Here is a 27,198-nt window from a genome sequence, read left to right as displayed (position 1 = left end):
TGTTGATGAGTTATTGGTCTGTTTATCTGACCCCTGCCAAACGCGCCTCGGTATCGCTTTCCTTTGACCATTAGAGGTGTATCTCCGTCCAATTGATGAGGCCTGTTGTCAAGGAGACGCGGTTTGACAAAAAAGACCCCCAAAGCATCCCATCGATCCGTTTACATGACTGGGGTCTTGAAACTGCAACGGATATAGTAAGGGAATTTGTTTCCTAGATGACTGTGAATTATGCAGAAAATCCTGCTGTAGAAACACAATCTTTTTAGAGACTTAATGAAGACTGACCATGGAGAGCTCTGAATATTGAAGGGATTGTTCACCCAAAATTCTGTCATCATTTACTCACCCTCAAGTTGTTCCAAACCTGTAAGAATTTCTTTATTCTGTTGAACACAAAAGAAGATATTTCGAAGAATGTTGGTAATTAAACAGTTTTTGGACCCCATTGACTTCCATTTTTTTTTCTATACTATGGAAGTCAATGGGGTCCATTGACTGTTTAGTTGCCAAAATTCTTCAAAATATCTTCTTTGTGTTCAACAGAAAAAAATAACTTCATGCAGGTTTGGATCAACTTGAGAGTGAGTAAATGATGACAGAATTTTCATTTTGGGATGAACAATCCCTTTAATGTTGTATCAGACATTATGTTTAAGATTTTAATGTCATATTTTGCACTGCTGTGGGGGTTTCATGATATCTATTGGGTCACTTTTTCTCAGAAATAGATCTCCTCACTCCATAGGATCCTAAAACAGGTTTTTCTAGCCAATCAGAAACGCTTTGTTTGCTGACAGGTCTTTGGAGGGCGGAGTTTAGGAGAGAAGGCAGTGAAAACATGCGGAACACCCACTTTTCATAATCCAATCAGAAAAATGTCACAAAACAGAAGCAAAAAAGGTTGAAAATGCCGCTTCATGTCATTTTTAACCTTGATTTCTTTATCTATCTAAAGTAGGAGAAGATGGAATGAAGTCAGAAACTTTAATCTCTGAAGTATTTCAATGCAACCATGTCAATTTAATACCAACATGCTCATGACACCGCTTGGAGGGCGAGAGGTCTTTCTTTAATTGTTTCTTCTCTTATCACAAACAAAACAATTAAAATGTAATGTGCAGCTAAATTGAATAATGAACCAGGCAAGGCAAAAAAAGAAAGCACTAATAAGTATGTCGCTGTTTTATCTTAATAGAAGGGGGGTGGACGCGCTGGAAAAGGACAGTCTGTTCGCCCTGTTGTTGCCATGGTGTTCGCCTGACGCGTGGCATAATTCATTATACGGCGGTTAATTAACAGTCCCCTGGGGAACGATTTCCACAAAGTCACTGTGGAATTTAATTGTGTTGCGTTCCTCCATCAGGAAGAAACATAATACAAGGAAATTGAATAAAAAATGTGCTTGAATGTTGTACAATATACAATCAATGACATCTGACATATTCAATGTTCAACTTTATACTAATAAGTTATATTTTCCAAATAAAACTATGTACTTTTTTATCCTAACCAATCATAACAACAAACTTTATTTTTGTTTACTTTTATTTTACTTTTGTTTGTTTGTCATATGGATTTTGGGCCTAGTTTTTTAAATGGTTGAATATTATATATTTTTTTATTATTTAATAAAATATTAAAAAATATTTAAATAATCATACATCTCAAATTAATTACATTATTAGTTCACATATATATATATATATATATATATATATATATATATATATATATATATATATATATATATATATATATATATTTCATGTTTTTTTATTGTTGTATATATACAGTATATTAGTCCTGTCAAATCGATTACTTGCGATTAATCGCATCTAACATAAAAGTTTGTAAATATATATAATATATGTGTGTTTGTATATATATACACACAATACAAACTTTTATAAAAACTTTTATGTTAGGCGCGATTAATCGCAAGTAATCGATTTGACACTACTAATATTATTTATATATATATATATATAATATAGTATAACTTAACTTATTATTACAAAACAATTATGTTAATGAGAATGTGAAATAGTGATGTTGCAGGGCCTAAACTTGTAGCATTCAAACTGATTCATTTTAATTGTTAGAATTAAATTTTTTAATTTACTAGACAAAATAGTAGAGAATTTTAATGTTTGCCATTTATCAGTTTTCAGCCATAACATAAAAATCATTATCGGTTTCAGCAAGAAGATTTGTTTTGGGTCGCTTATTTTCTGCTTTTGTCACGTCACACTCGGTAGCCACACCCACAGTAAAATCTCATTGGTCCAAAATCTTGCTCCACTAAATATTAAACATCAGTTATGTTCTGATTGGCTGTGATTCTGTCCTGGGTTCTATGAAGTTGTTTTTGCACTTCTTTGTATTAAAAACAAATTAGAAAGTGTGACAGAATATGAAAGCAGAAACAATGGGGAGCCAGAAAATAACCGAGTTAAGATGTTGTGAATTATGCACTACTGCGATTCCCAGAGCTGTTTTTCGAAAACAGTTCTGAAATGCCTCGCAACCGCACGTGTTTAATATTCTCTCGCTGTGAAAATGGAATTTGCACTTGAGTGAATCCATGTTTAGTGCACTGGAATGCTGCTGTTATGAGCCTTGACTTCTTGCCTGGAAGCCTTTGTTGGAACACATGGGGCTATTTGGACGTGATGGGTGATCTCGACTCACTTACTCGCTTCAGAGGGAGTCATTTCGGGAAAATTCCACTATTACAGCTCGTGAATTTGAGAACAGAGCTGCTGTAGTTGTTAGGGTGCACCAACTGGAGCTTGGATCAGGTTGGACATTCCCTAGAAAAAACTCAAATATATAATAATATATACAGTGGGGAGAACAAGTATTTGATACACTGCCGATTTTGCAGGTTTTCCTACTTACAACAAAGCATATAGAGGTCTGTAATTTTGATCATAGGTACACTTCAACTGTGAGAGTGACAGTTGAAGTGTCAACAACAAAAATCCAGAAAATCACATTGTATGATTTTTAAATAATCAATTTGCATTTTATTGCAGTCAGTCACACAATCCTTCAGACAGAAATCAATTTAATATGCTGATTTATTATCAATGTTGCAAACAGTTGTGCTGCTTACAACTTTTTTTCTGTGATACTTTTTGATTCTTTGATAAATAAAAAGTTGAATAACAAATAAAAACGTGTTGTGATTGAATCTCATAAGCATGTGTGTCTGATGTCAGAGTGGTCCGCTGTCCTGAGATTTCTGTTTTGTCACAGGAGATGTGGGGTGAGACGGGTTTAGGAACAGATGGTCGTGAGGACGTCGAGACCAGCGGCGGCGGCGTGGCAGAAGGCAGCGGCGAGTGCGATGATGAAGACGGCTGTCAAGGATCGGGCGACAAGACAGGTGAGTTTGCTCGTCCTCTGCATCTGCGGCTCAAAGCCAACTGTCTCTCTGCATTTACTTGATCTACAGGTCCCAGGAGAGGACGTCCTTCCCATGTTGCTAAGATACCCTGAGCCATTTACTGTCTTGTGTATGTTTTAGGAGGTCAGTCTCGTCCCATTATTTACAGTGCCGATCACAACAGGGCCATTATAAGCATAAATCTAAACAAAATCGGATGAGGTTTATGTTAAAAAAAAATCTCAGGGATAAAAAAAATACACTTGTTTTTTCTTCTTCTTGTTTTTCGGCATCAATCAAAGTTCAATTGAATTAGGTTTATGTTTAAAACTAACAAACAAAAACAATTTCCCTGGTGGTGAGAAAAACAAACTTGTTTTTTTCTTTCTTTTTTAAGCATACATCAAAGCAAAGCTGAATGAAATTGGTTCAAAACAAAGAAACAAAGAACATTTTCCCAGTGTGGTGAGGAAAAATAAACTTGTTTTTCTTCTTTTAAACATAAAACAAAACAAAACTGAATTAAGTTTAAGTTTAAAACAATAACAAGTTTGAAAACAAGTCTTTTGCGTGCACAAAATAAACCATTGAGGTCATTTTGAGTTGATCTATTGGTTTCAATCTATTGGTTTCATTTTATATCATATTTTATTATTGAAAACAAATGCTTTATAACAAATTAGTACGCCTGTACTTTAATGGAACCGTATTGTTCTTAGGTCTGTGCTCTACTTAGTACGCTGGGTGCACTCAGGGGTTGGACTAAATAATGGATTTCACCTTATAATAGATGAATAGAATTGTGTGTAGGGAGTTATTGCACCATTTTTCAAGGAACGCCCGCTGTTCTTTTGCTCTGTTGCTCAGAGTCCAGCCTCGGTGCTGCGTCTATGAGGTCGTGCATCTTTGTCCATTGCTCTCGGAAACATTTCCAAATAGCATCCCTGCTTTAAAATCTTTCTGCCTTTGTATTTGTTGAGTCAGGTAACAAAGTAACAAAAATAATATTATCCTGTGAAATCGTCCTATTAAATGTATCTCTTCAATACATGGGCCCTTTTGACTTTTAAAATATATTTCTCTGTTACAGGTATGTATGAATGTTATGTATGTTTTACGTATATGCTATGTATTTATATGTTATTTATTTATTTATATCAAAATAATTATTGATTGGTTTATAAATAAATAAATGATTTCTTTATAAACAAAATGTATTTTAATTATTTATACAAATATGTATTATTTATAAATTTATCAATAAATACAAATATTTATTTATATTTTACCCAATATATTAGTAATTTTGCCTTTTGAAATTTTAGAAAATATGCTATTTATTATACATTTAAATTACAATTATTTATTGATTGATTGTTTGTTTGTTTGTATTTATTTATTTACATTTATTACTTATACATTTATATATATATATATTTTTTTTTTTTTTTTTTTTTTTTTACTAAAATAGTGTAATTTCCACCACATCTCAAATTATGTATTGTGTTTAATCAATACATAAAATAATAAACAATAAAAATTAAACGCATTTTATGTATCCTAAAAAAAGTTTTCACATTTTATTGCAATAATTTGACAAAATTACACCTTGATTGGAAATTACACATTTATTTTTTTCTTTGTTTTAGGATTTTATTAAGCGTTTTATTTTGATTGTTTTTCTTGATTTTAGATTTATTTAAATTGTACAGTTTTATGATATCATTTTTACTAAGTTTTTTATTTGTTCATTTATTTTTATTTACTCATGACTCCTACATTTGGGAAACCCTGGTTTGGATTATCATAGTTTTAAAAATGCAATTATATTTTTATGATGGATTTTCATAGTTTAAAATTGTAAGTCTGGGTAAATCCAAGTAAACCCATAAAGTCTATAAGTAGTAAAAAAAAAATTTTTTTTACCTGGATATAAAAGTTGCTTTAGTTGAAGAAAGAACAATTACTATATTGGCACCCAAACCCTTGATCATCTTTCGATTTCATGCCAAAATGAAGAAGTGATCCAACAAATGTCTTTCTCCTGTTACCCATGCGGACTGTTTTTCAACAAGAGCTGTCGAGAACGAATTACAGTTGGTGACAAATTGACAAAAGTTACTGTTACACGTTTACCAAGGGATCCTCACTTTTAGTGATTTTGAATCTGTTTTTATTTTCTCAAAACCCAATGGAATGAATTCCTTGGCCGTTTTAAATCCCTCAAATCCCTCGAGTTGATGAAAGAACGGATTGCTGAATGACAGCCCGTCTCATCCGGGGTCATGGAGGTACAGTTTCCCCTACAGCGACCACAGAGCTGGTCATAATCAATCAATTATTCATTTCGCAGGAAACGGTTCATTAACGGAGACCAGAGCGTTATGATACCCACCGCTCTGTCTCTCTCGTCTTTCTTTTCATGCTTGGCGTCTCTGTCCAATGATGCTGAGATAAGCACACAGACGAGGCTTGCGATTTGCATTGTTTGTTTTCGTCGAGCGCACCTCGTCGTAATTGACCGTGACTCTGACACACACAAATAAGCATTGCTGCAGTTCGGCTCGGCCTCGGATGGATGGAGACCAAAGTCGAGGTCTGTTTTCTGGCGTGCTTCCGAACATGTGAAAGGAATGGTCTTCTTTTTTTTTTCTTTTTTTTTTTGCATGCACCTCCTCTGAGGTCCATAAAATTACTCATTGATCGTTTCCTGCTGAACCTCAAAGATTCAGATCTGAGACGTTTGCAGTCACTGTCTGCGTCAATAATGCTAATAAGGCCTGTTTTCTTGAGCCGTTTGCCTGGTTACACACAATTATTGTTTTTGGAGTCGAGGTGGGCGGTCATTTTCTTATAAAAGTTTAGGCAAACATCAGTACGATCTAAAATGGTTTATTCTTTAAAATATAATTTTATTAGATTTTATTTTATTATGTAATATTTATTTAAAAATGTTTAAAGCTACAATATGTCATTTTTTTTTCACCGCTAGGGGTCGCTAACCTCTTACAATAACAAAGGCGTAGGTTTATGACGCAGTGACGGGCTGAATGCTGGGACTTGCTGTTAAGCTGATGGATCTAATAATGGATGAGTGAAAACATGTTTTTTAACATTACAGTGGTATGAAGCAGGTCGCGATTGCTAATAATACACAGATATAACACGCGAGTCCCGCGGATATAAAGGAAAAAGGATTAATTCTACCGAACTACCCGCAACTGCTGAATTACTACTCGCACAGGTTTATTTGACGAATTAAACTTGTGAGGAATTAAACGCTGCGCTGTTTGACTTGGTCTAATGTTACACTATCACACTAAACAGAATTTGAGTGTATTGAAAGTTATAATGTTATTCTATGTTAGTTCGTTTGCTATATGAAACTAGCAGCTTACTAGTCAGCTAGATCAACATTAGAATAACATACAGATCATATTCTAACATTTCATCATGTTGAGCTATATAACATTGATTTGTTTTATGTACATTTGCTCACCTGTCTAATAAAGAATGTTCAAGAGCGGTGTCGCTGTCAAGTCGTGACTCGTGAAGCTCTGTCAAGTCCAAGTTTGTCACGAACGTGGAGCTCTCGGCGTCTCGAAAACGCCACGCTGATATTGAGCCTCATTTTAGTTCTCCTTTTTTGTCCCAAAATTTCTCTGAAATAACAAATCTTTAGAGACTTTTGGGATATTGTAAGTACACAACTGCAGGAAATATATCACACTGTGCAAGTGATTTTGGGATATTTTATTACAAAATTCTTACATATTGTACCTTTAAAATGGTTTTGATGGAGTATAGCAAGTAACACTATAGTACACACCACAATGCCATGGCTTCAAATGCCCTTTTGCTACAAGTTTATCTGTTTATCTGTTTTCTTGTTTATTTATTCCACTTTTGTCCCAGTTTTGTCCTTTTTTGTCCGTCATTAGACCTCTGACTCTGCAGCGCGCGTGGGGAATGTGGTATTTAAAATGTAATTCTATCCAGCTGTTTATGGAACCAGAGTCTGATAAGCACTTGCTGAGGCTGTAACCTCCAGCCAAATGAATGAAATGAAATCTCGCAACACCACCGTGTGTGTGTGTGTGTGTGTGTGTGTGTGTGTGTGTGTGTGTGTGTGTGTGTGTGTGTGTGTGTGTGTGTGTGTGTGTGTGTGTGTGTGTGTGTGTGTGTGTGTGTGTGTGTGTGTGTGTGTGTGTGTGTGTGTGTGTGTGTGTTTACTGTTTGTGTCCCCACATCTGCAGTGTGTGAGTTCACCGCTTGGACTACCTGATAGCCAGAATGTAAAAAACAGGGCCACTAAAGTGTGTGTGTGTGTGTGTGTGTGTGTGTGTGTTTACTGTTTGTGTCCCCACATCTGCAGTGTGTGAGTTCACCGCTTGGACTACCTGATAGCCAGAATGTAAAAAACAGGGCCACTAAAACTCTCCGTTCTGACTGAGGAAGCTACTTTGAAACTCAAGCTACAAAGTATTTATTTGTTTGTTTGTTCTTGCATCTCAAACAGTGGTGCTCGGAGTGGCTACATATATCATGTGACATGCCATGCTATTTTTACTAAAATATATATATACTTGGCAAAAAAAAAAAAAAAATGCTTTTTAAAAATTAATCAACCATTTTAATCACAAATCACTGGTCAGGAAATTAGCAAGAATTGCACCAATACTGTGGATAAAGTAATGTAGCCTTGCCCAACTTGCAAACAGTTCTTTTTTTTTTACAAGAACAAGAGTCAGTGTTGATCCGCTCAATGTTAATGACTTCAAACGTTCATGAGTTAAAAAATGTCTCCCAGTTCGTTTGAGTTTAATGTTAGACCAAATATTCACCAATAGGGTTCAAACCTGGACTCTGACCAGGCTAAAACATGAGCATGATGGACTTGTTCTCAAGATACTTGTGTTGGGCAGGAGCATTGTCTTGTTGAACAATAACATCTGATCATTCCTCTTTAGATAACAACGTTTCATATGTGGGAAGCAAGCTATCCTGCAATATTCTCCCGTACTTCAAACCATTAAATGACTTTTCTCAGTGAAGTAGCTCATCAATACCAGCAGCTAAAAAAGCTCCTCGCACAATGACACCTCCATGCTTCACTGTGCCAATGATGTGTTCATTATTATATTTCTCAGCAGATATTTGAAGACACTTCTCTAGAGCATCACCGTGCAACTCGTGTTTCGTTGTGATTCACAACTTTCCATATTCTGACAAAAACGTTATGTTTGTCTGAGATGGCTTTTTAAGTAGTGCATTTGCTTAAATTTTGCTAGTTTCCTGACCAATAATTTGAGGTAAAGACAATTAAAAGCTTAGTGTAGAACCATTTTATGGACCTCAAAGGAGGTACATGCTAAAAATGTCCATTCCTGTCCCATGTTTGGAGCACACCAGAAAACAAACGTCGACTTTGGTCTCCATCCATCCATCCGAGGCCGAGCCGAACTGCAGCAATGCTTACCCTTTTTATATTTTTGGCAATGCGGGATCACTTGTGTAGGGTTGAAATTGTAGGACAATAACCGAAAGGTTGTAGGCTTGCGTCTTGCCAGGGTGATCCATGAAATTTCACCATCGCGCCCTTGAGCAAAACACCCCCCCAGGTTTCTCCAGTGGGACTGTCCTTGTAAGAAGTCTACTGTATGTTGCTTAACAGGCCGAGTCGTGTGGCAATAAAAGAGTCAAAGCCAAAATGAAGGACTCTGATTGTTCTGGCCACTAGACCGTCCTCCATTCTCTCCAGCTTTCCTTTGATTAATTAAGTGACATCTACACCGTCGCTATTGAATCACTGTTGTTGAGAGTGAGCGAGGTCTCATTATTCAATCTGCCAACTCAAGAGCTCCGTGAAGAAGATCACTCCAGCTTAATATATCAATTAATGCTGTTAATGTGCAAGGATAAATTACAAAAGCGAGTGTGTGTTTGCTTTCTGCAGCGGTCTGGGTTAGAGTTGCATTTAAGCGGGTGTGTGTTGGGTCTGCTGCCACAATCATCTCTTGGGAATCGTGGCTTGGGTAATGAAGGACTCATTACTGATTCAAGAAGGACCGCGAGAGATACCTTTACACCCCCAACCTCGAGTGAAGGTCAAACAATACCAGAGGGTGTGTGTATGTGTGTGTGTGACCCGAATTTGTCTTTTATGCAAATGATCTTCACTTTTAGCACAACAACGTGTGATTCTTATTTTAATTACATGATATGAGCGAAAAAAGAGGTTTGAGTTGAACAAATATGTCGATGGGATTTCATTTGATCTATTAGGAATTGATTGGGTCATGAAAAGTCAATGTTAAATGCCAGAATTGGCATTACAGTATGATATTCATGATATCAGGTGAATCACTTAATCATTTCTGGACGCAGTTTTAGAGGCGAGTTTTTATTTATTTATTTTTATCAAACAGTGCCCTCAAGTAGTAGCATTTATAGATAAAAAATATGTTTTGTATATTTTATCATATAGTTGTAATCGAAATTATTCAACCCTTGTTGTCTCAAGCACACCTGATGCAACTAGTCAAGGGCTTCATTAGTTGCACCAGGTGTGCTTGAGCTAGAACACATGAAATATCTGAACTGGCTAGGTTTGTTGTGTCATTGACTGCATGTTAGAGATATGGCTAAGTAAAAAAAAATGGTCCAAAATGTTATGGGAAGGTATCATCGCCCTTCACAAACATGGAACAGAATACAAAAGGATAGCGAAGGCACTATGTTCCTAGAGACACCGTTGGAAGTATAGTTCGCAAGCTCAAAGTTAAAGGAAAAGTGGTTGCACTGGACGGGGCTGAAAAAGGAAACTATCAACGGCTGTAACCAGATTTCTGAGAAGGCAGGTTCAGGAAAACCCTCGAGTGATTGCAAAAGACCTACAGCAAGACTTGGTGGCAACAGGCACTAAGGTTTCAGCTTGCACAGTAAGGCGTGTACTAAACGCATGTGGTTTCCATGCCAGAACGTACACCACTACTGACCCAAAAGCACAAGAAAAGTGCTCAAAATCATATAAATAAATAAGCCACAGAAGTTGTGGGATTCTGTTCTGTGGAGCGATGAAACAAAACTGGAACTTTTGGATCACCAGTATGTCTGGAGGAGGAAGAATGAAGCATATGCTGAAATGAACACTGTCTACTGTTAAGCATGGTGGTGGTTCGGTGATGCTCTGGGGCTGCTTTGCATCCTCTGGCACTGGAAACCTGCAGCGTGTGGAAGGCAAGATGGATTCATTGAAGTATCAGGAAATCCTAGGAGAAAACGTCAGTGAGGAAGCTGAAGCTTGGGTGTCATTGGACCTTCCAACAGGACAATGATCCCAAGCATACCTCAAATCCCACTAAGGCTTGGTTGCAGAAGAAGGCCTGGAAGATTGTCATCTGACTTGAACCACATAGAAAATCTCTGGGGTTTGAAGAAGGCAGTTGCAGCACGCAAACCCAAGAATATTACTGGAGGCCATTGCTCATGAGGAATTAGCTAAGATTCCACAGAAACTCTGCCAGAAGCTGATGTCTGGTTATACATCTCGTTTGCAGTAGGTCGTTACAGACTAATTTAATAATTATATATATTGATGAGTCCCTCAAATGTCCTCAGTGTGAAAAGATGAATCTCAAAATCATACAGTCACTGCTGGAAAGGGTTTAAATATTCGAAAATATGCTTTTCTGAAGAACATTGGGCAGTTAAAACTGCTCAGGACAAACAAGGGACTCAAGAACAACCATCACAAAACAAAAAAACAGTTGTGGGTCATCCAGGTAACAACACACAGTATTAAGAATCAAGGGCACATAAACTTTTGAACAGGGTCATTTTGAGCTTTTATGTCAAATATCTTATTCAGTACAGTACTAAATAAATAAATAAAAATAACATGCATTTTGTATGATCCCTCTTATTTTGTTACAATTATATTTATATATATATTTATATTTAAAAATATGAATAATATTTACAATGCAGAATTGCTGATTGAAGTTATTAATTTATAGGACATAAAAACTATATATATATATATATATATATATATACTTATATATATATATATTATTTGTATTATTTCGAATTTGATTCATAATTTAAGATTTTTTATTATATTTTTCCGTTAAATCAGTCACAATGGATTGGAAATGTAAATAGTAATTTTTTGATTTCATGTTAATATCAAAATATTTGTGTGCATTTCAATAATTTATCATTTTGTCTCATGAAAACAAATGAAAACAACACCTGCATATAATACATACAAGGTCCTGGATGAATTGCTTAGAAAAAAAAAAAAAAAAACATTTTAAAAACCACGACTGTTGTTTGTTTGGCACATACTGGCGGTTGCACTCATGTTACTGCATTGGCACTCATGCGTGTCTGGGTTCGTAATTATCCGATTATTTTCCCAGCTTCAGACATTGGAGCGGACATGCTCTGACAGATTGGTAAACTTTGATTAAGGTGACCTCATCTCCTGCAAATGTGCCGTCGTCTGTTTGTCAGCACCTGCTTCTTTCTCCTTTTTTCAGTAAATCCGTTTTTGTATGTTACAATCACAAACTGGATTTTTTGCAAGTAGATGTCAGTGTAGCTAATGCTAACATAATTTCAGATCCTCTGGCTTTCCTCCCCCTTCCCCCAGCAACACAAACTGCAAAGAGGGGAGGAAGATTAGATTGACTCCCAAAGGTAAAAGCAGATTCATCCTCCAGCTGTAGAATAGAAGATATTGTGTCTAACAGAGTAAGTTTGCTTACCTTTAGCCATGCTCTTAATAAAAATGTCTTTCCTTTGACATGGTTGGCCATATCAATGACCAAAGAGTGTTAGATCAGGCTTGTGTTTTCAATTGTTATAGTTAGTGGTGCTAAGCTTAGTTTCCCGCCTAATAGTTTAAGGCGGGAAACTACATTAGCGCAGAAGCTGCATGGATCTCCCTGAAAAAAAAAAAGCGGGCTAAATTTATAATACCTTTGTCATTAGATTTTATTCTGGATTTGAAATATATTATTTGAATGTAATCTTGACCAACAGTTTTGTAGATTTTTGTATTTCCCCGTTACTTGCATGATTGTAAATAACAACTCTGAGGCGTTTTCAAAATGGTCGCCAAGCTGACTTGCCTTAAAAAGACTTGCCTTAAAGCTATGTATTAACGTATTAACCATATTATCTTTCTTTTTTTAACTGAAGCTCTGAACACTCTTCGGTATGTGAACATAATTCTATATTCTCTGAAAGCAGAATTTCTAACGTCCGGCTGCAGAAGCTAAGTGTGCATTTGGCATTGCTGGTAATGGATCACATTTCCACACCTGCTTTTCACACCTTTAGTTTATGAAAAACTAAACTAAATGAAAGAATGAGATGTTTTGTCTTTGTTCTCATACACATCACTAGTATTAGAGACTGCCAAGTACAGCACATAATTATACCCAGTTTGTGGGTGGACAAGTTAACAATAGTGCCCTGTCTGCTTTTAGACGTTATGTCTATCATGGAAAATTCATTATTAAACCGCTGAATGCACAAATTTAATGAAAGTCTAATTAAATGTTTAGTCAGTGTTTAATGTAAAAAAATGACTTTCAAAATACTTGTTTTTGGTTATTAGTAGAGATGCACCGATACTGAATTTCTCCAGATTTCTACAGATCGCGATTATTCAGACTGATATCGGCTGATGCCGATACCGATAGATTGATTTTTCTTAAAGAAAAATTCATCTCTCCCAAATAATGCTGCAAACTATACAGGGAACGTTCTCATTTGGTACACTAATAGAGGTTAAAATGAACAACAGAGCTGCTATATTCAACTGCTATTTATTTCCAGATATAATATTTACACTCAGATTAAAGCTGAAATGTTTGTGTACAACTCAGTTGCACATAATGTATTTTTTTAAACACTTCTTCATGGAAAGTGTATTCAAACACATATAATTAACAGTAAATAAGCACTTCTCTAGTGTTTTTATAGTTAACCAACGAACGAACTGTGAACACTGGATAACTTTCCTAAGGTAAATGCAACATCAAGAGATATTGGTCACAAGCTGTGTTTTTTTATGTCTTTTCGCGGTTGAAACAGATTGAGTGATTACAGTCATGATACGTATTTTGGTAAGTTGTACTGTATCTTTCAACATACCTTCTGATATTCATCAATGTTTTTGTAGATATCATTTGTAGAAGAAAAGACTCACCCTCCACGCTGTCACGTGAACTGAGGCGCTACAGTAATCTGTCACGTCACATTTAAGAGCATTAAAGTGACATTTATTGTTTAAATTGTAATAAAATGTGCTGAATTTGAAAGCTAAGACTTAACAGCTTTACTTGGCCGATACATCAGTGCATCTCTAATAATTACACTGTAACAAACGTATAATTACAACATAACAAATGTTGTTTTACACTGTAACAAACCTATTATTACATAGTAACAGATGTATAAATACAAAGTAAAAAGTTTCACTATAACTGTAACACTGTACATTAAAATGTATAATTAGACTAAAAAAACGTATAATTACACTTTACAAATGTATAATTACACTGTAGCAAATTTATTATAACACTAAAAAAATTATAATTACACCAACAAAATGTAAACTACACGTAACAAATGTATTATTACACTGAAGCAAATATATTATTACACTGTAACAACCGTATTATTACAATGTAACAAATGTATTATTACACTGTAAAAATATATAATTAGACTGTGACAAACGTATAACTACAATTTAAAAAAATAGATTATTACACTGTAACAAACTTATTATTCCACTGTAAAAAAACATAATTACATTGTAAAAATGTATAGTTAGACTATAAAAAACGTATGATTACACTTAATAAACTGTAACGTGTATACAATGTAACAACTGTATTATTTTACGGTAACAAACATATAATTGCAATTCTATTAAACTGTTACAACTGTATAATTACACTGTAACAATCATTTAATTACAATATAACAAACCTATTATTACACCGTAAGAAATGTATTATTACACTCTAACAAACCTTTAATTACACTGTAACAAACGCATATTTACACTGTAACAAACACAATAACACTGTAGTAACAAATGTATATATACATTGTAACAAACGTATGATTACACTTAAACTGTAGCGTGTATAATTATTAGGGATAGTTTACTTTAGTATCTTCACACAAGGATTGAAGAAGAGGCACAATTAAGTTTTAAGAAACATAATATATGGGCTATATTTTATTATTGATAAATACACTTAAAAACTTTTGGGATCAGTCAGTTTTAGCAGACATATTAAACAGCACAACTGATAAAATAATAATACATTTTTCTTAAATCAGCATATTAGAAAGATTTCTGAAGGATCATGTGACACTGAAGACTGGAGTAATGACGCTGATATTTCAGCTTTGCATCACAGGAATAAATGTAATATAGTAAACTATTATTTTACATAACATCAGTTTACAATATTAAAAATTTTAGGATTTTTTTCCCCCACAATAAACATAGTATGCTATGTTGTTGTCACAGAGCCAGATTCTTTTTTTTTTTCTTTTTTTTTGAGTGAAAAATTTCTTAACATCAAACAATGACAAACATTTTTTAAATAAAAATACTGATATTGCATCTTGATCATTCATCACACTAAAAATGGAAGGTAAAGTCCAACCCATACAGAAATATGCTGGAGTATATATTTATATACTGTAGGAATAGAATGAGTAGTATGTCAGAATATATTATAAACATAATATAAAAAATATAATATAAGTAATATAAGTATAAAAATATAAAATATAAAAAGCTAAAAAGGAACATTCTCAGAAAGTTCTAGTAAGGTTCTCTAAAAGTTATGAACAAACGTTCTTCCAGTAAATACAAAGTTCTGTCATGAAAAACTCTTGATGGTGCAAACTGACAGGTCCTTTTCTCAATCTGCTGCATTCACATCATTCTCTATAGGGCACCGCTGATTGGTTTCTGCTGTATCAATAGCCAATGAGCTCGCTGCCCAGTTGTCAGCATTTCCTGTTGCAGTTGCAGCGGGCTTTAAAAAACCCTCCACCTTCCCCAGCTCCACCTGTATAGATCTGCTATGGTTAATTCATGTACAGAAGCAGCATGTCTTACTTGTTCACAGCAGCGTGTCATGGATGTATTGTAAGTTGTATATTTTTTTAGCAGTAATTAGTTGTTGAGATAAACTTCAGCTGTAAAAGTTGTAGAATCTTTTGAAAAGTCGCAGAGTCTTTTGAAATGCGAAATAAGTTAAGGGCAAGTGTAAGTCTTGTAGACTTTCCAATTTCTTTCCTCGTTTCGTCATTTTTTCTCAGCTGGAAGTTGGCAAAACTAGGCCAAAGCAAGCCGTTGCACACTTCACTGTCATGATAATGTATTCAGTCTGTTGGCTGTGTTCTGTGAGGCGTTCAGTACGGCGATCTCCACCGCTCTCCGCCGTCTACATTCAGATCTCTGCCGTCTCGGGAGTTGCCATGTGACCTGCGGAGGCTTGTTCCTGCAACAGTTAGAAGTTCATGGGAAAGAGTTGCAATGCAATCATTCTTCCTGTCATGTGTGGTCATGCTTCACCTGCGTGTTTGATAGACAGAAGGCAAACGTGGTTTTACGGAGGTGGAATTATGCCGTTCGCCTTTGTCTTATGAATGAGTGGCCACATGTCAAAGCTATTATGAGTCTCGATACGTTGTGGTGTTAGTGCATGTTGGCATTCAGCAACTCTGTATACATATTTCATATCCATCTAATCAAAATTTTAAAGGTGAGATATAGTTAGAAAGATGTCTGTCAGATTTTGGACTTCCAGCATAACTTCTGGTCTACACTGCAGCTTATTCAGGGCAAGAACCACCATTAAAGGAACAGACCATCTATGTATCATGTAGACTAATGACCAACCACATACAGGTAGACATGGAATACAGTAAAATTGTGAAAAAATATTACAATTTAAAATAACGTTTTTTTTTTGGAAACCGTGATAAAAATGAATTGATATTATTTGAAATTAAAAAAAAGTATTTTTTTTTTTAAAGCATTTCTTAAGTAGTATTTATTTTCTTTTATCTCACTGACCCCAAACTTTTGAATGGTTGTGTACTTCTTCTTTTTTTCTCCCCTTATGTAAAAGTAACTTCTCACAATTACATCAGTAACTTTTATGTTCAGAGCTTACTTATGTTTTTGATTTCTGACCGACTAAAATCAGATAATGTACACAGTTGTAGCTAATACTAGCTAATAATGTCTAAATTTATCTCACTAATCTAAAAGTGAATATTTTTATATTACAAGTGGATTCCTGTTGAGAATATAGTATCATTGTATTACTGTATAATACTATTATAGTATTAGCTTGTATTATTTACTTAAATGAATTAGTTAATAATTTATTTATTACAAATAATATGGATTTATATGTTTATAAATATCTAATTTATATTTTTGTAATATTGTGTTATGTTTTATTTATTTATAAAGTAAACTTTTGATAAACTGTATGTATGCATATTTATTTACACATTTTATGTATTTAGAAATACTTATTTCATTTATATTTTTATGTTGTAAAATTATTTTCATTTATAAATTATTTTTTTATTTATAAATTTTAAATATATTATATTTAGCTGAGAGAATCTTCACAGGGAATGCTTCAATGTAAAAAAAAACTAAATTATCAATTTGGACAACAAAAAAATCTAAAATTCAGCACATTTCTCATTTTTCTATATTCAAACATACAGTAGAGAACATAAGCATTGAATCATACAAATGCATTCTTTTTTTTTTTTTTACTATAAATACCATAGCGGCTTGTGTCCAGCGGAAACGGTAATGCTGTATGCTAAATAAGTAGATCCTCCAACATTCTCACATTCAGCGTCAGCAGGAATCCTCAATTTCACACGACTCCTGCATATTTAGCATGATATTCATACAGCACATGTGATCATTCCTACACATCTCTCCTGTCAATGCCGAGCAGCCCGCAGGCCTTCGCTCTCTGGTCTGATACGAATTGGATCCATTTACCGCTTTAATTGGCATCAAGAGATCTCCTCACGGTGATTGTGAATAAATGAACCCTTTGTGTATTGTGCGAACGGCACAATGGCTATTGTGTGAGAATCTCAGGTTGGATTTCATTGGGAAAAGGTGTGACTGTTGTTTTCGTCTCGCACTGCCTTGTTGCGTCTGGGTCAAATTTGTTGTTGCAAAATTAGGTAAACGGATGCCTCTGAAACATCCGACCGTGAATGTGTGTTTGTTTGCGCCGAGACATCCGCACGTGAAGTCATTCGTTTGTGTCCGTATGGACACTATGCATCATTTCGTTGTGACACGTTAATGTGTTGCCGTCTGTTGGTTTGTGTCTGCGAGTGGCGCGGCTCTCGGCTCGTAGCCTGGCGCTGATATATGGCCCTGCTCATCTGCTGCGCAATGCACATATGTTCAACCCACAACATTATTGTGTGTGCGTACATTTGTCACTGTAACCGAATCAGATTTGCCGTTTCTTTTGTCGGAGGATTGGCTTCTTATTGTACACGTAAGTTTCAAAAGGGGGTTTTCGCAGCAAAGCCATTGAAGAACCATTTTTGGTTCCCCAAAGAACCATGAAGGGTTCCATTTTATCATTTTGCAAACATTACGGGAAATTACCTTTAAATGTTCTCTGAATCATCTCAAACTTGTATGTTTGTTGTATCATCTTACAAAAATAAGATGATCGTCCAATTAAAACGTTTCAGAAAAACAATCCATGAACGATGCTCAAAAGTTTTTGTGCCTTTTGTGTTTTGAGAAAGTTATTAATGCCCCTGTAACTTTCAACGCACATTCTATTAGTTACTGGGATTCATAACTTTGCCAAAGTTTTGAGGACATTCCGTGTACACAAAAAAAGAACCTTTTGTGTACTGGAAAGTTTCAATGGAAATTAAATCTTTTCAATGGAAATTAAATATTCTTAATGGAACCATAGATTTCAATAAACAAGCTTTATTTCTAAGGGTTTATACGACAACGATGTACTAAAAATGGAAACGTTTTTCCTACAATTTTTTTGCACACGGTCCGGATCACTATAGGTTGTCAAAACGATTCCTGTTCACACGGATCCTTGAAAACAATTAAACGCTGAATTATTCATGCCAGGCCAGTAGTTGGCGATGTCACTTTGAAAAGAAACATTACGCGCCTATAGACTGCATGACATCACCGTTTTCACAAATTCATATTTTTGTAGTTTACACGGAGACGATAACGGCATCGTTTTCAGAAACGCGCACTTTGAAACCCGTTATCAAAAGTTTGCCTTATCAGGCCCCCAAAACGCCGTTGTCATGTAAATAAACGGACAAAACGCATAAAAAGTTTTCCTTTTTAGTTGAAAATGGTGTTGTGTGAACGTCCCCTTGGAGTATTGAGCACTATCTTGTTTAAATGTGATATTCGAAACCTAATTCTTAAATGTTTTTTCTTCCAACAGTGCTCACTAAAGAGAAAATCCATTTACGAAATCCACCACGGGGCGGCTTTATCCCAATCCAACCCCCCAACTCCAGACCCGAAACGGACCTGCACGCCAAAGGAGTCACCCACATCCCAAGCGTCCTATTTCTTGCTCTTTTACCCATAATACAGCTCCTTCTGTGGCCCGATGGTGTCTGACGCACATAGAAAAGACTGAACGATTCACGCATGCATTTGCACTAGGCCCTTAGAAGTCTGCACATTCGTCTTCTGATCTCCTCAGATGATCAGTAAGTTCTTCAAACACTGGGTATTCGTTTGCTCTGGCCTGTTTTAAAGGGATTTATGTAGCTACTAAGTAGTGCAAGGAGACGCAAGTGTGATGAGGTCCGCCATCATGTGTTTGGTGGTTTAAGTGACGCTGTTTTGAATATTTTTGAATGAGGATTTACAATTACACTTGCCTGGTTTGGTATACATTTTAGAGTAACATATCACAGTTCACAGCACATTTAGAGTTAATTCACACCCTCCTGAAGTTACTGGGAAGGCTGTCCATATATATATATATTATGTGTGAATACTGTATTATTGTATGTGTGGATTATATTAAAGAAAGAGCTGTTTTAATTCTCCCTTTATCAGTATATCTGGGTGAAACTCATAAAGTTCATAAAGTTAAAAAAGGTGGGAGGTGGGAGGGGTGGGGGGGGTATTATTAAGAGAATTAAGCCACATTAGGATTTTTTGCATTGTGACATTTTTAAACATATTTACGCTGTAATTTTTATTTCTGTTCCCAAACTACAGAAATGAACACTATATTTCTTTGCATTAGAGTATTGATAATTTGAGTGGAAAATCTGAAAATGATGTAAGGAATACAAATAATGCCAAACAAATCTTAATGGACTTCAAAACAGGCCAATTTTAATTTTCGCAAGTATTTTTTATTTATTTTTTTAGAGGGAAATGACAGTTTTTGTAAGGTTGACCCACCTGCTTGAGCAATTGTAGGGCTTTGTTGTTGTAAAAAGTCGAATTGTACATTTAACATATTTATACTGAAATCTATGTATACAAAAGTGTTTATATGATAGTCGGGTTGTGCATATAACCATTTAAAACACTGAAAACAGCTTTTGATTAACTCATAGGATAATGAAATTCTAGTAGAAACTTCCTAACATCGGCGTTTAACACTTTCTAGATGCAAAATGTTTCTCTGTTTGTTTTGACAGTTCGCCGTGACGTCAGTCTTAAACTTAGGCTATAATTTGGAGTTTTGAGTCAATAATGCCATTTTCCATGTAGCCCGGACTGCGCCGTATGCCATTTGTCACTGTAAGTGCTCGCACATAAATCGATCAATAAAATACCATATTTTCAAAGTATGGACTACACGTGTCTTTTTGCTCGCTCTCCCTTTCGCGTTCTCACTCATGCGCTTTGAAATGGAAATCGTTTCTATTTTCGCACCTCACCGTCAACATCAACATCTGAGCACGTTCTTCATCGAGTCTGCGGGATATATTTTCCTGTTGCAAAGCTGTGGTTTGTTGGTGAACCTGTTTTGTATCAATTACATATTTTCTGACAACATAGCCTACTATGTTATCTAGCTGAGAGCGATGTTTGCCATAAACCAGTCACGCACAGAATGCTCAATTGAGTCTTCATGTCTTTCAGCAGACATGTTGTAATTTATGCTGCTTTTTTAATTAGCTGTGTCTTATTATTTAGATGCCAATTAAGCTGTCATGAACATTTCCTGGTCTCCAGCCACAGTGAAACCCTTCATTTTTCCGTTGCTACGTTTTCCTGGCACCAAAGTACATGGCAACTGCCATAGAAATGCTGGGAAATTGGCGTTGAAACTGCTTTTGAGTAAAGGTGAGAGGTTTATTATTCTTTTAGTGTGGTCAATGACTCACTTTCCTTTTTTTCACCCACGCGTCTATATGATCAAACAGAGGCGTCGCGGTGCAACGTGCGCTTTTTATATTTGTGAAAAATAATTATTCTTCTTTATGCAGCTGTGTAACCACCATGTAATTGAAATGAACCCGCTCAACACAAACCCTGAGAATCTGAGTGCTCTTAATTAGACGTGTTTTGACTGAAAAATAACAGGCTTTCAGCTGACTGTATTCTCGGTTTCAGCCTATAACCGATTCAATCTGTTTTATGATCACGTCCATTTAATATCCCACCTGAAAATCAATTGCCAAGCTGGAAACATTGTGCTCCAGTTGTCGGGGAAGGCGGCAGGGGGCGTCTGTTACCTCCTGCAGGTGTCTGGACCCCCAGCCCTCCTCTTTTAATCGAACACAGGGCTGGACTTGTTCAGGGATGTTGGTAAATCCGAAATTCGAACGGATTGTTTCAATGAATCGACTCAAATGATTCATCACCTCAAAATGTTCCTCCAATTATTATTATTATTTATTTATTTATTTTTGCTATGAAACAAATGTTTTTACTTAAGTCACAGTGTTTATTACTATGTTTTTGTTCAGATTTTTTAATTTTTTTTATTAAGCAGATATTAAAATGTATACGAAAAGATGTCTATCCTGTTCTCTATCTATCTATCTATCTATCTATCTATATATATATATATATATATATATATATATATCGTTTTGTCTCTATCTATCTGTCGTTCTATCTATCATTCTTTCTCTGTCTGTCTATCATCTATCTAGGCTATCTATTGTTCTGTCTCTATCTATCCATCTATCATTCTGTCTGTCTGTCTATCTATTTGTCTGTCTGTCTATCATCTATCTATCTATTGTTCTGTCTGTCTGTCTATCTATCTATTTGTCTGTCTGTCTGTCTGTCTATCATCTATCTATCTATTGTTCTGTCTCTATTTATCGTTCTATCTATACGTCTGTCCAGAATATATATATATCTATATCCATCTATTGTTCTGTCTCTATCTATCTATGTATTGTTCTGTCTCTATCTATATATCTATCGTTCTGTCTCTATCTGTCTGTCTGTCTATCTTTCTATTTATCCATGTATTGTTCTGTCTCTATCTATCTATATATCTATCGTTCTGTCTCTATCTGTCTGTCTGTCTGTCTATCTTTCTATTTATCTATCTATCTATCTATCTTTCTTTCTCTCTGTGTATAGGGTATCTATCTATCGTTCTGTCTATCTTTCTGTCTATCTATCTATCTATCTATCTATCTATCTATCTATCTATCTATCTATCTATCTATCTGTCTGTCTGTCTGTCTGTCTGTCTGTCTGTCTGTCTGTCTGTCTATCTGTCTGTCATTCTATCTATCTATCTATCTATCTATCTATATATATATATATATATATCGTTTTGTCTCTATCTATCTGTCGTTCTATCTATCATTCTTTCTCTGTCTGTCTATCATCTATCTAGGCTATCTATTGTTCTTGTCTCTATCTATCCATCTATCATTCTGTCTGTCTGTCTGTCTGTCTGTCTGTCTATCTATTTGTCTGTCTGTCTATCATCTATCTATCTATTGTTCTGTCTGTCTGTCTGTCTATCTATCTATTTGTCTGTCTGTCTATCATCTATCTATCTATTGTTCTGTCTCTATTTATTGTTCTATCTATACGTCTGTCCAGAATATATATATATCTATATCCATCTATTGTTCTGTCTCTATCTATCTATGTATTGTTCTGTCTCTATCTATATATCTATCGTTCTGTCTCTATCTGTCTGTCTGTCTATCTTTCTATTTATCCATGTATTGTTCTGTCTCTATCTATCTATATATCTATCGTTCTGTCTCTATCTGTCTGTCTGTCTGTCTATCTTTCTATTTATCTATCTATCTATCTATCTATCTATCTTTCTTTCTCTCTCTCTCTCTATCTATCTATCTATCTATCTATCTATCTATCTATCTATCTATCTATCTATCTATCTATCTATCTATCTATAGGATCTTAACTAGTTATCCCAGACCCAGTTATCCAAACCATCTCGTTTAAGCTGTTTTTCAACACGAAATGCATTGTTTCTATGAATAAGCGAATCGATTCGCCCGAATCACTCAAAGGAACCGATTCAAAAGAACGAGTCGTTCGCGAATCGGACATCACTATTGTTCGGTGAGAACGGGACAGTAAAGAGACAGACAGCACAGGAGCGCGCAGCAGCAGCACTGGGCGCTTTAACCAGATATTCCTACAGCAGTATTTACTGTTTATACAACAGTAGCTACTTGTAGGGATATTATAAGTTATGCATTATTAATAGGCTAGTGCGTAAAGACATGAGCACCAGAAACAGATCCCCACCGGACTGATCAATAACACGCATCCTCTTTCATCAGGACCACCAGCTTTAAACCTGGACGTGCATTTACATCCCTAAACAAGTGGATTTGTACTATAGCATCCTCCAGTTGTAGGAAGAATCGGATGCTTTGATTCGCCGTGTGAAGTGTTGAGCATCAGCGTCAGTGGACTTCATCCTCTTCCTCAGTCTCTGGATCCGGACACAATGGATCTGACAGCGGTCGCGCTGCTCGTGTCGCTCGTCTCCGTGTCTCTGTCTGCGGATAACGCGGGCGGTAAAGCGCGGAGCTGCGCGGACGTGCGCCACTTCTACAGCGGCAAAGGCTTCACGTTAAACGGCGTCCCGCAGTCCGAGATATCAGGTATGCATTATCAGTGACTGGGGTCATTGTTACAGGTACAGTACTGTCCCGTTCATATTCAACACTGACACTTCTCTGTGTATTGACTATGTTTATAGACACTCACGAGACTAATTTAAGTATCTATCTATCTATCTATCTATCTATCTATCTATCTATCTATCTATCTATCTATCTATCTATCCGTCTGTCTGTCTGTCTGTCCCGTTGTCTTCTGTCTGTCTCTCCACCTGACACGCTCCTTAATGTTAGGCGAGGTGCATGTTCTTATTGTCAAGTTCACATGAACAGATGGAGGGTCCCAGACAAAAGCTCTGCTCGCCCCACCGAACAGAACAATAGACGAAACTGTAACTGCTGAATCAGGGCTACACCTGGCATAATGTTGATCACGAGCGACTTCCCCATTAAAAATGACCTTTCGTTTCATTCATCAGTTTTATATAGACACCCACCTGATGTCTGGATCCCCATGTGGTTTGAAAGAGCGTGTGCTGGAGCTCATCTCCAACAGTATGTGGTCCCTGTAGGTCATGTTACGATGAACACGGTGACGGACAGATTCGTACGGTTTTCCCCAGGGTTGCAGTCTAGGAGTAAAAAAAAAAAACCTCACCGTGATTGCAATTTGTGGTATTAATCAGTGTTGTTGGTGTTATTAGATACACGTAGGGCAGTGAGGTCAGTAAATCGTGGCATTTGATGAGCACGATTTTCTTTGTCATTTGCAAGTAACAGGCAGCGGCTGAAATCCGTGCAGTCAGCAAGTGACTCGTAGCTGGAGCCAGGGATTTTTAATGTTCCCATTAGGGGCCAAAAAAAATGTTGGCAGGTTGTGAATCTGTCCCCATGCGTGCTGGGTAGTATGACATCTGCCATCAATATTTATGACACAGCCATCTTTTTTGATAACAGGTCGCACGATATAACCGGTAATATGTCACAAATCAGTTCGCGTAAACATGCAATTATATCAGTGCATGATGTGCTCCCAGATTGTTTTTCTTCCCAGAATTCCTCTGGGATGCATATGTCTAATTGTGCTGTGTGCCCAAGAAGCTAAAGGAGATAAATTATCGCACATGTGCCACACTCACACACACAAACACTTGTAAATAAAGCTCAAACCAGGAAGGAAACATTGCCAATATTCACTGTGTACTTTTTCTATGGTAATGGAAATATATCCGTACAATATCCTGCCTCCTCGTTGTATTACTCACACACACAAACACCTCCTGTACACACAAACATCAACGCAACACCGCCTCGGCAGCCGCCTTCAGTAATAAGTGTATTTGAGGCATTATACATTGGCATCCTCAGCAGATTTGAGAGGCTGGGAGAAACAAAGAGTTCCTATTGGCCGAGAGGAAATTCTCAAGGTCATCGCCTGCGGTCTCAATGACAGAAGGGGGAGACGAGGAAAATGTAGCAAGTGCCGGCCGCCCACCGTCTCAAAATCTTTTATTCATTGTTCAAACCGTCGGAATAAGTTGTTCGTTTAAAAGCTTTAAAGAAGTGGTTGACGGCCAGATTGTGTTTGTCTGCTTGAAGCGTTCATGTTTATTTAAATGAGATGCATTCTAAGTTAGTGGCTAAATATAAAGGACTTAAGTTGTGTTGTTTTTCATTTAGACTTTTTTTCCATCACAAAACACAAAAGGAGATATTTATAGCACTATGTTCAAGCTGCTCTTTTCCATACAATGAAAGTAAATGGGGACTACGGCTCTCAAGCAGGATTTTCTGTGAAGAACCTCTTAAATGTCCGTCTGTTCTTCATTCACAGCTTTAGAAGACTTGGAATAAGTAATTTGGAATACTTTTATGATGTTTTATGATGCTTTTTGGAGCTTAACACACCCAGTCCCCATCCACTTGCATTGTATAGAAGAGTGCAGCGTGAACATTTTTCAAAACATCTTCTTTTGTGTTCCACAGAAGAAAGAAAGTCATACTGGTTTTGAATGTTAATAGGATGAGTAAATTATGACATAATTTTTCTTATTTGACTGAACTATTAGAAATATGTCACAGACTTAAAACAAGTTGCAAACAACATTTCATGTTGAGTTTTAATAGTAAGTCGAATCGATTAATCGCGAATAATAAACATAAAAGTTTGTTTACATAATACATATATATATATCATTTAATTTATATATATATCGTGTGTGTGTGTGTGTGTGTGTGTGTATACAGTATATACACAGACATATATAATATATTTACATTTAATAATATATACACTATTTAATAATATACACATAGGCCTACATATTATGTAAACACAAACTTGTATGTTAGATGCGATTAATCGATTCGACAGAACTAGTTAATTTGCATCAAATTGTATGTTAATTTTTGCAATATTTTGACAACAGACAATGCTTTTCACAGAATATTATATGTAATGGTAACACAATGTTGTTTGAATGTTGAAATGACATTCTGGTTAGTTACACACTGTGTCCGAAATCGCATACTGTATAGTAGGCAGTACATTCGGTTTAAAACTTACTTTACGACCATTAAAAAAGTATGTTCTATATAGTATGTATGTGTGAAATTCAGACGCACTATATCCGTGATGTTGTTACTGTCACGTGACCTTCGGCGTCAGTTGCGTTGCTTCACCACCATTCATAAATCTGTTGGCGTACTGTTTTCCACTTACTATATAGTAGTGAAGTATCGGACGCAGCGACAGAGTCGTCATCTCTGTAAGATGTTATGTTGATGCCTCTTTAAAGGTGAACTATGCAGGTTTTTTACCTTAACTGAACAGCTTCGGAGTCACTGGAATGGTTATATTACTTTTTTCGTGTTGAATGGTGGTCGTTTCGCACCCCCCTATCGCATGTGAGCGGAAAAAACACACTTGCAACTATGACCCGCCAAACGCGGCGTCAGGGAGTATCGCGTGATATCAGGTCTCGCAATATAAAGAATTGCTTTACGGCAAAAAGAAATCTGCTAAAATTCTATCATTATTGCGCTCCCTCACGCTGTTCGAACCCGAATGAAGACGACGTTTTAAAGAGTGTCCCGTCTGCTTTGATGTTGTTGATCTACTAGCCTCTGGTATCTGAGAGTCGCCAACACGTTTTTCGACAGTGTTGTCAAATATCTATTCCGAAGCTGTAGGGGGAGCTCTATAGAGAAACCCGCGAGCAAAAAGCGAGAATACAGCGAAGAAATTCCCGAAACTGCACAGCCCTGCTTTAACTGACAGTGATACCCACACTGTGCATTCTGAGCTGGAGGGTTTGAGGTTTCCGCCTCGTTTTGTTTTAGCGTGTTTTAGAAAGAGCTGATCATAAAGCATCACCTAAAGGTCAGAGAGGAACCAGAGCTGAATGCCACTGTCTAGAATTACCGACGCAACTAGTGTGTCTCCCATTTTTACAAACACAGAGGCAGCGTATTGTTCAACGGAGGGGACTACGTGACACTTTGAGCCCTGCGGTCACTCGAAACAATGACAATCTCACATTTCCCTCAAGTAGGCCATGAAGATGCGAGCTGGGTGGGGACGTGTGCGACCTCGCGTTTGTTTGCGATCGTAACTTTGTTATTTTAACCGATTTATTTCCAGGTTT

General features: G+C 36.2%; 2 protein-coding genes across 4 annotated transcripts in view; both read left to right on the top strand.

Annotated features, from left to right (window-relative positions):
* Positions 1-19,830, top strand: part of gpc5b (glypican 5b) — a 46,236-nt gene extending 26,406 nt beyond the window's left edge. For both annotated transcript variants that reach the window (XM_079592202.1, XM_079592201.1), the window contains 2 exons: positions 3,265-3,394; positions 18,943-19,830. In XM_079592202.1, coding sequence (XP_079448328.1) covers positions 3,265-3,394; positions 18,943-19,124 — 312 coding nt within the window. In that variant the 3' untranslated portion in view covers positions 19,125-19,830. The remainder of the gene's footprint in view (positions 1-3,264; positions 3,395-18,942) is intronic.
* Positions 19,831-20,669: 839 nt separating this feature from the next.
* The window catches only part of gpc1a (glypican 1a), a 33,725-nt gene continuing 27,196 nt past the window's right edge, over positions 20,670-27,198 (top strand). Inside the window, exons 1-2 of one of the 2 annotated variants that reach the window (XM_079592204.1) lie at positions 20,670-20,819; positions 23,267-23,593. In XM_079592204.1, coding sequence (XP_079448330.1) covers positions 23,437-23,593 — 157 coding nt within the window. In that variant the 5' untranslated portion in view covers positions 20,670-20,819; positions 23,267-23,436. Of the gene's footprint in view, positions 20,820-23,041; positions 23,594-27,198 lie in introns of those variants that run through there. The other variant, XM_079592203.1, reaches the window with a different exon arrangement.

Source organism: Phoxinus phoxinus (genome assembly GCF_949152265.1).
Source record: "Phoxinus phoxinus genome assembly, chromosome: 20".
NCBI classification, from domain to species: Eukaryota; Metazoa; Chordata; class Actinopteri; order Cypriniformes; family Leuciscidae; genus Phoxinus; species Phoxinus phoxinus.
This window is presented reverse-complemented; position numbering and strand designations above follow the sequence as displayed.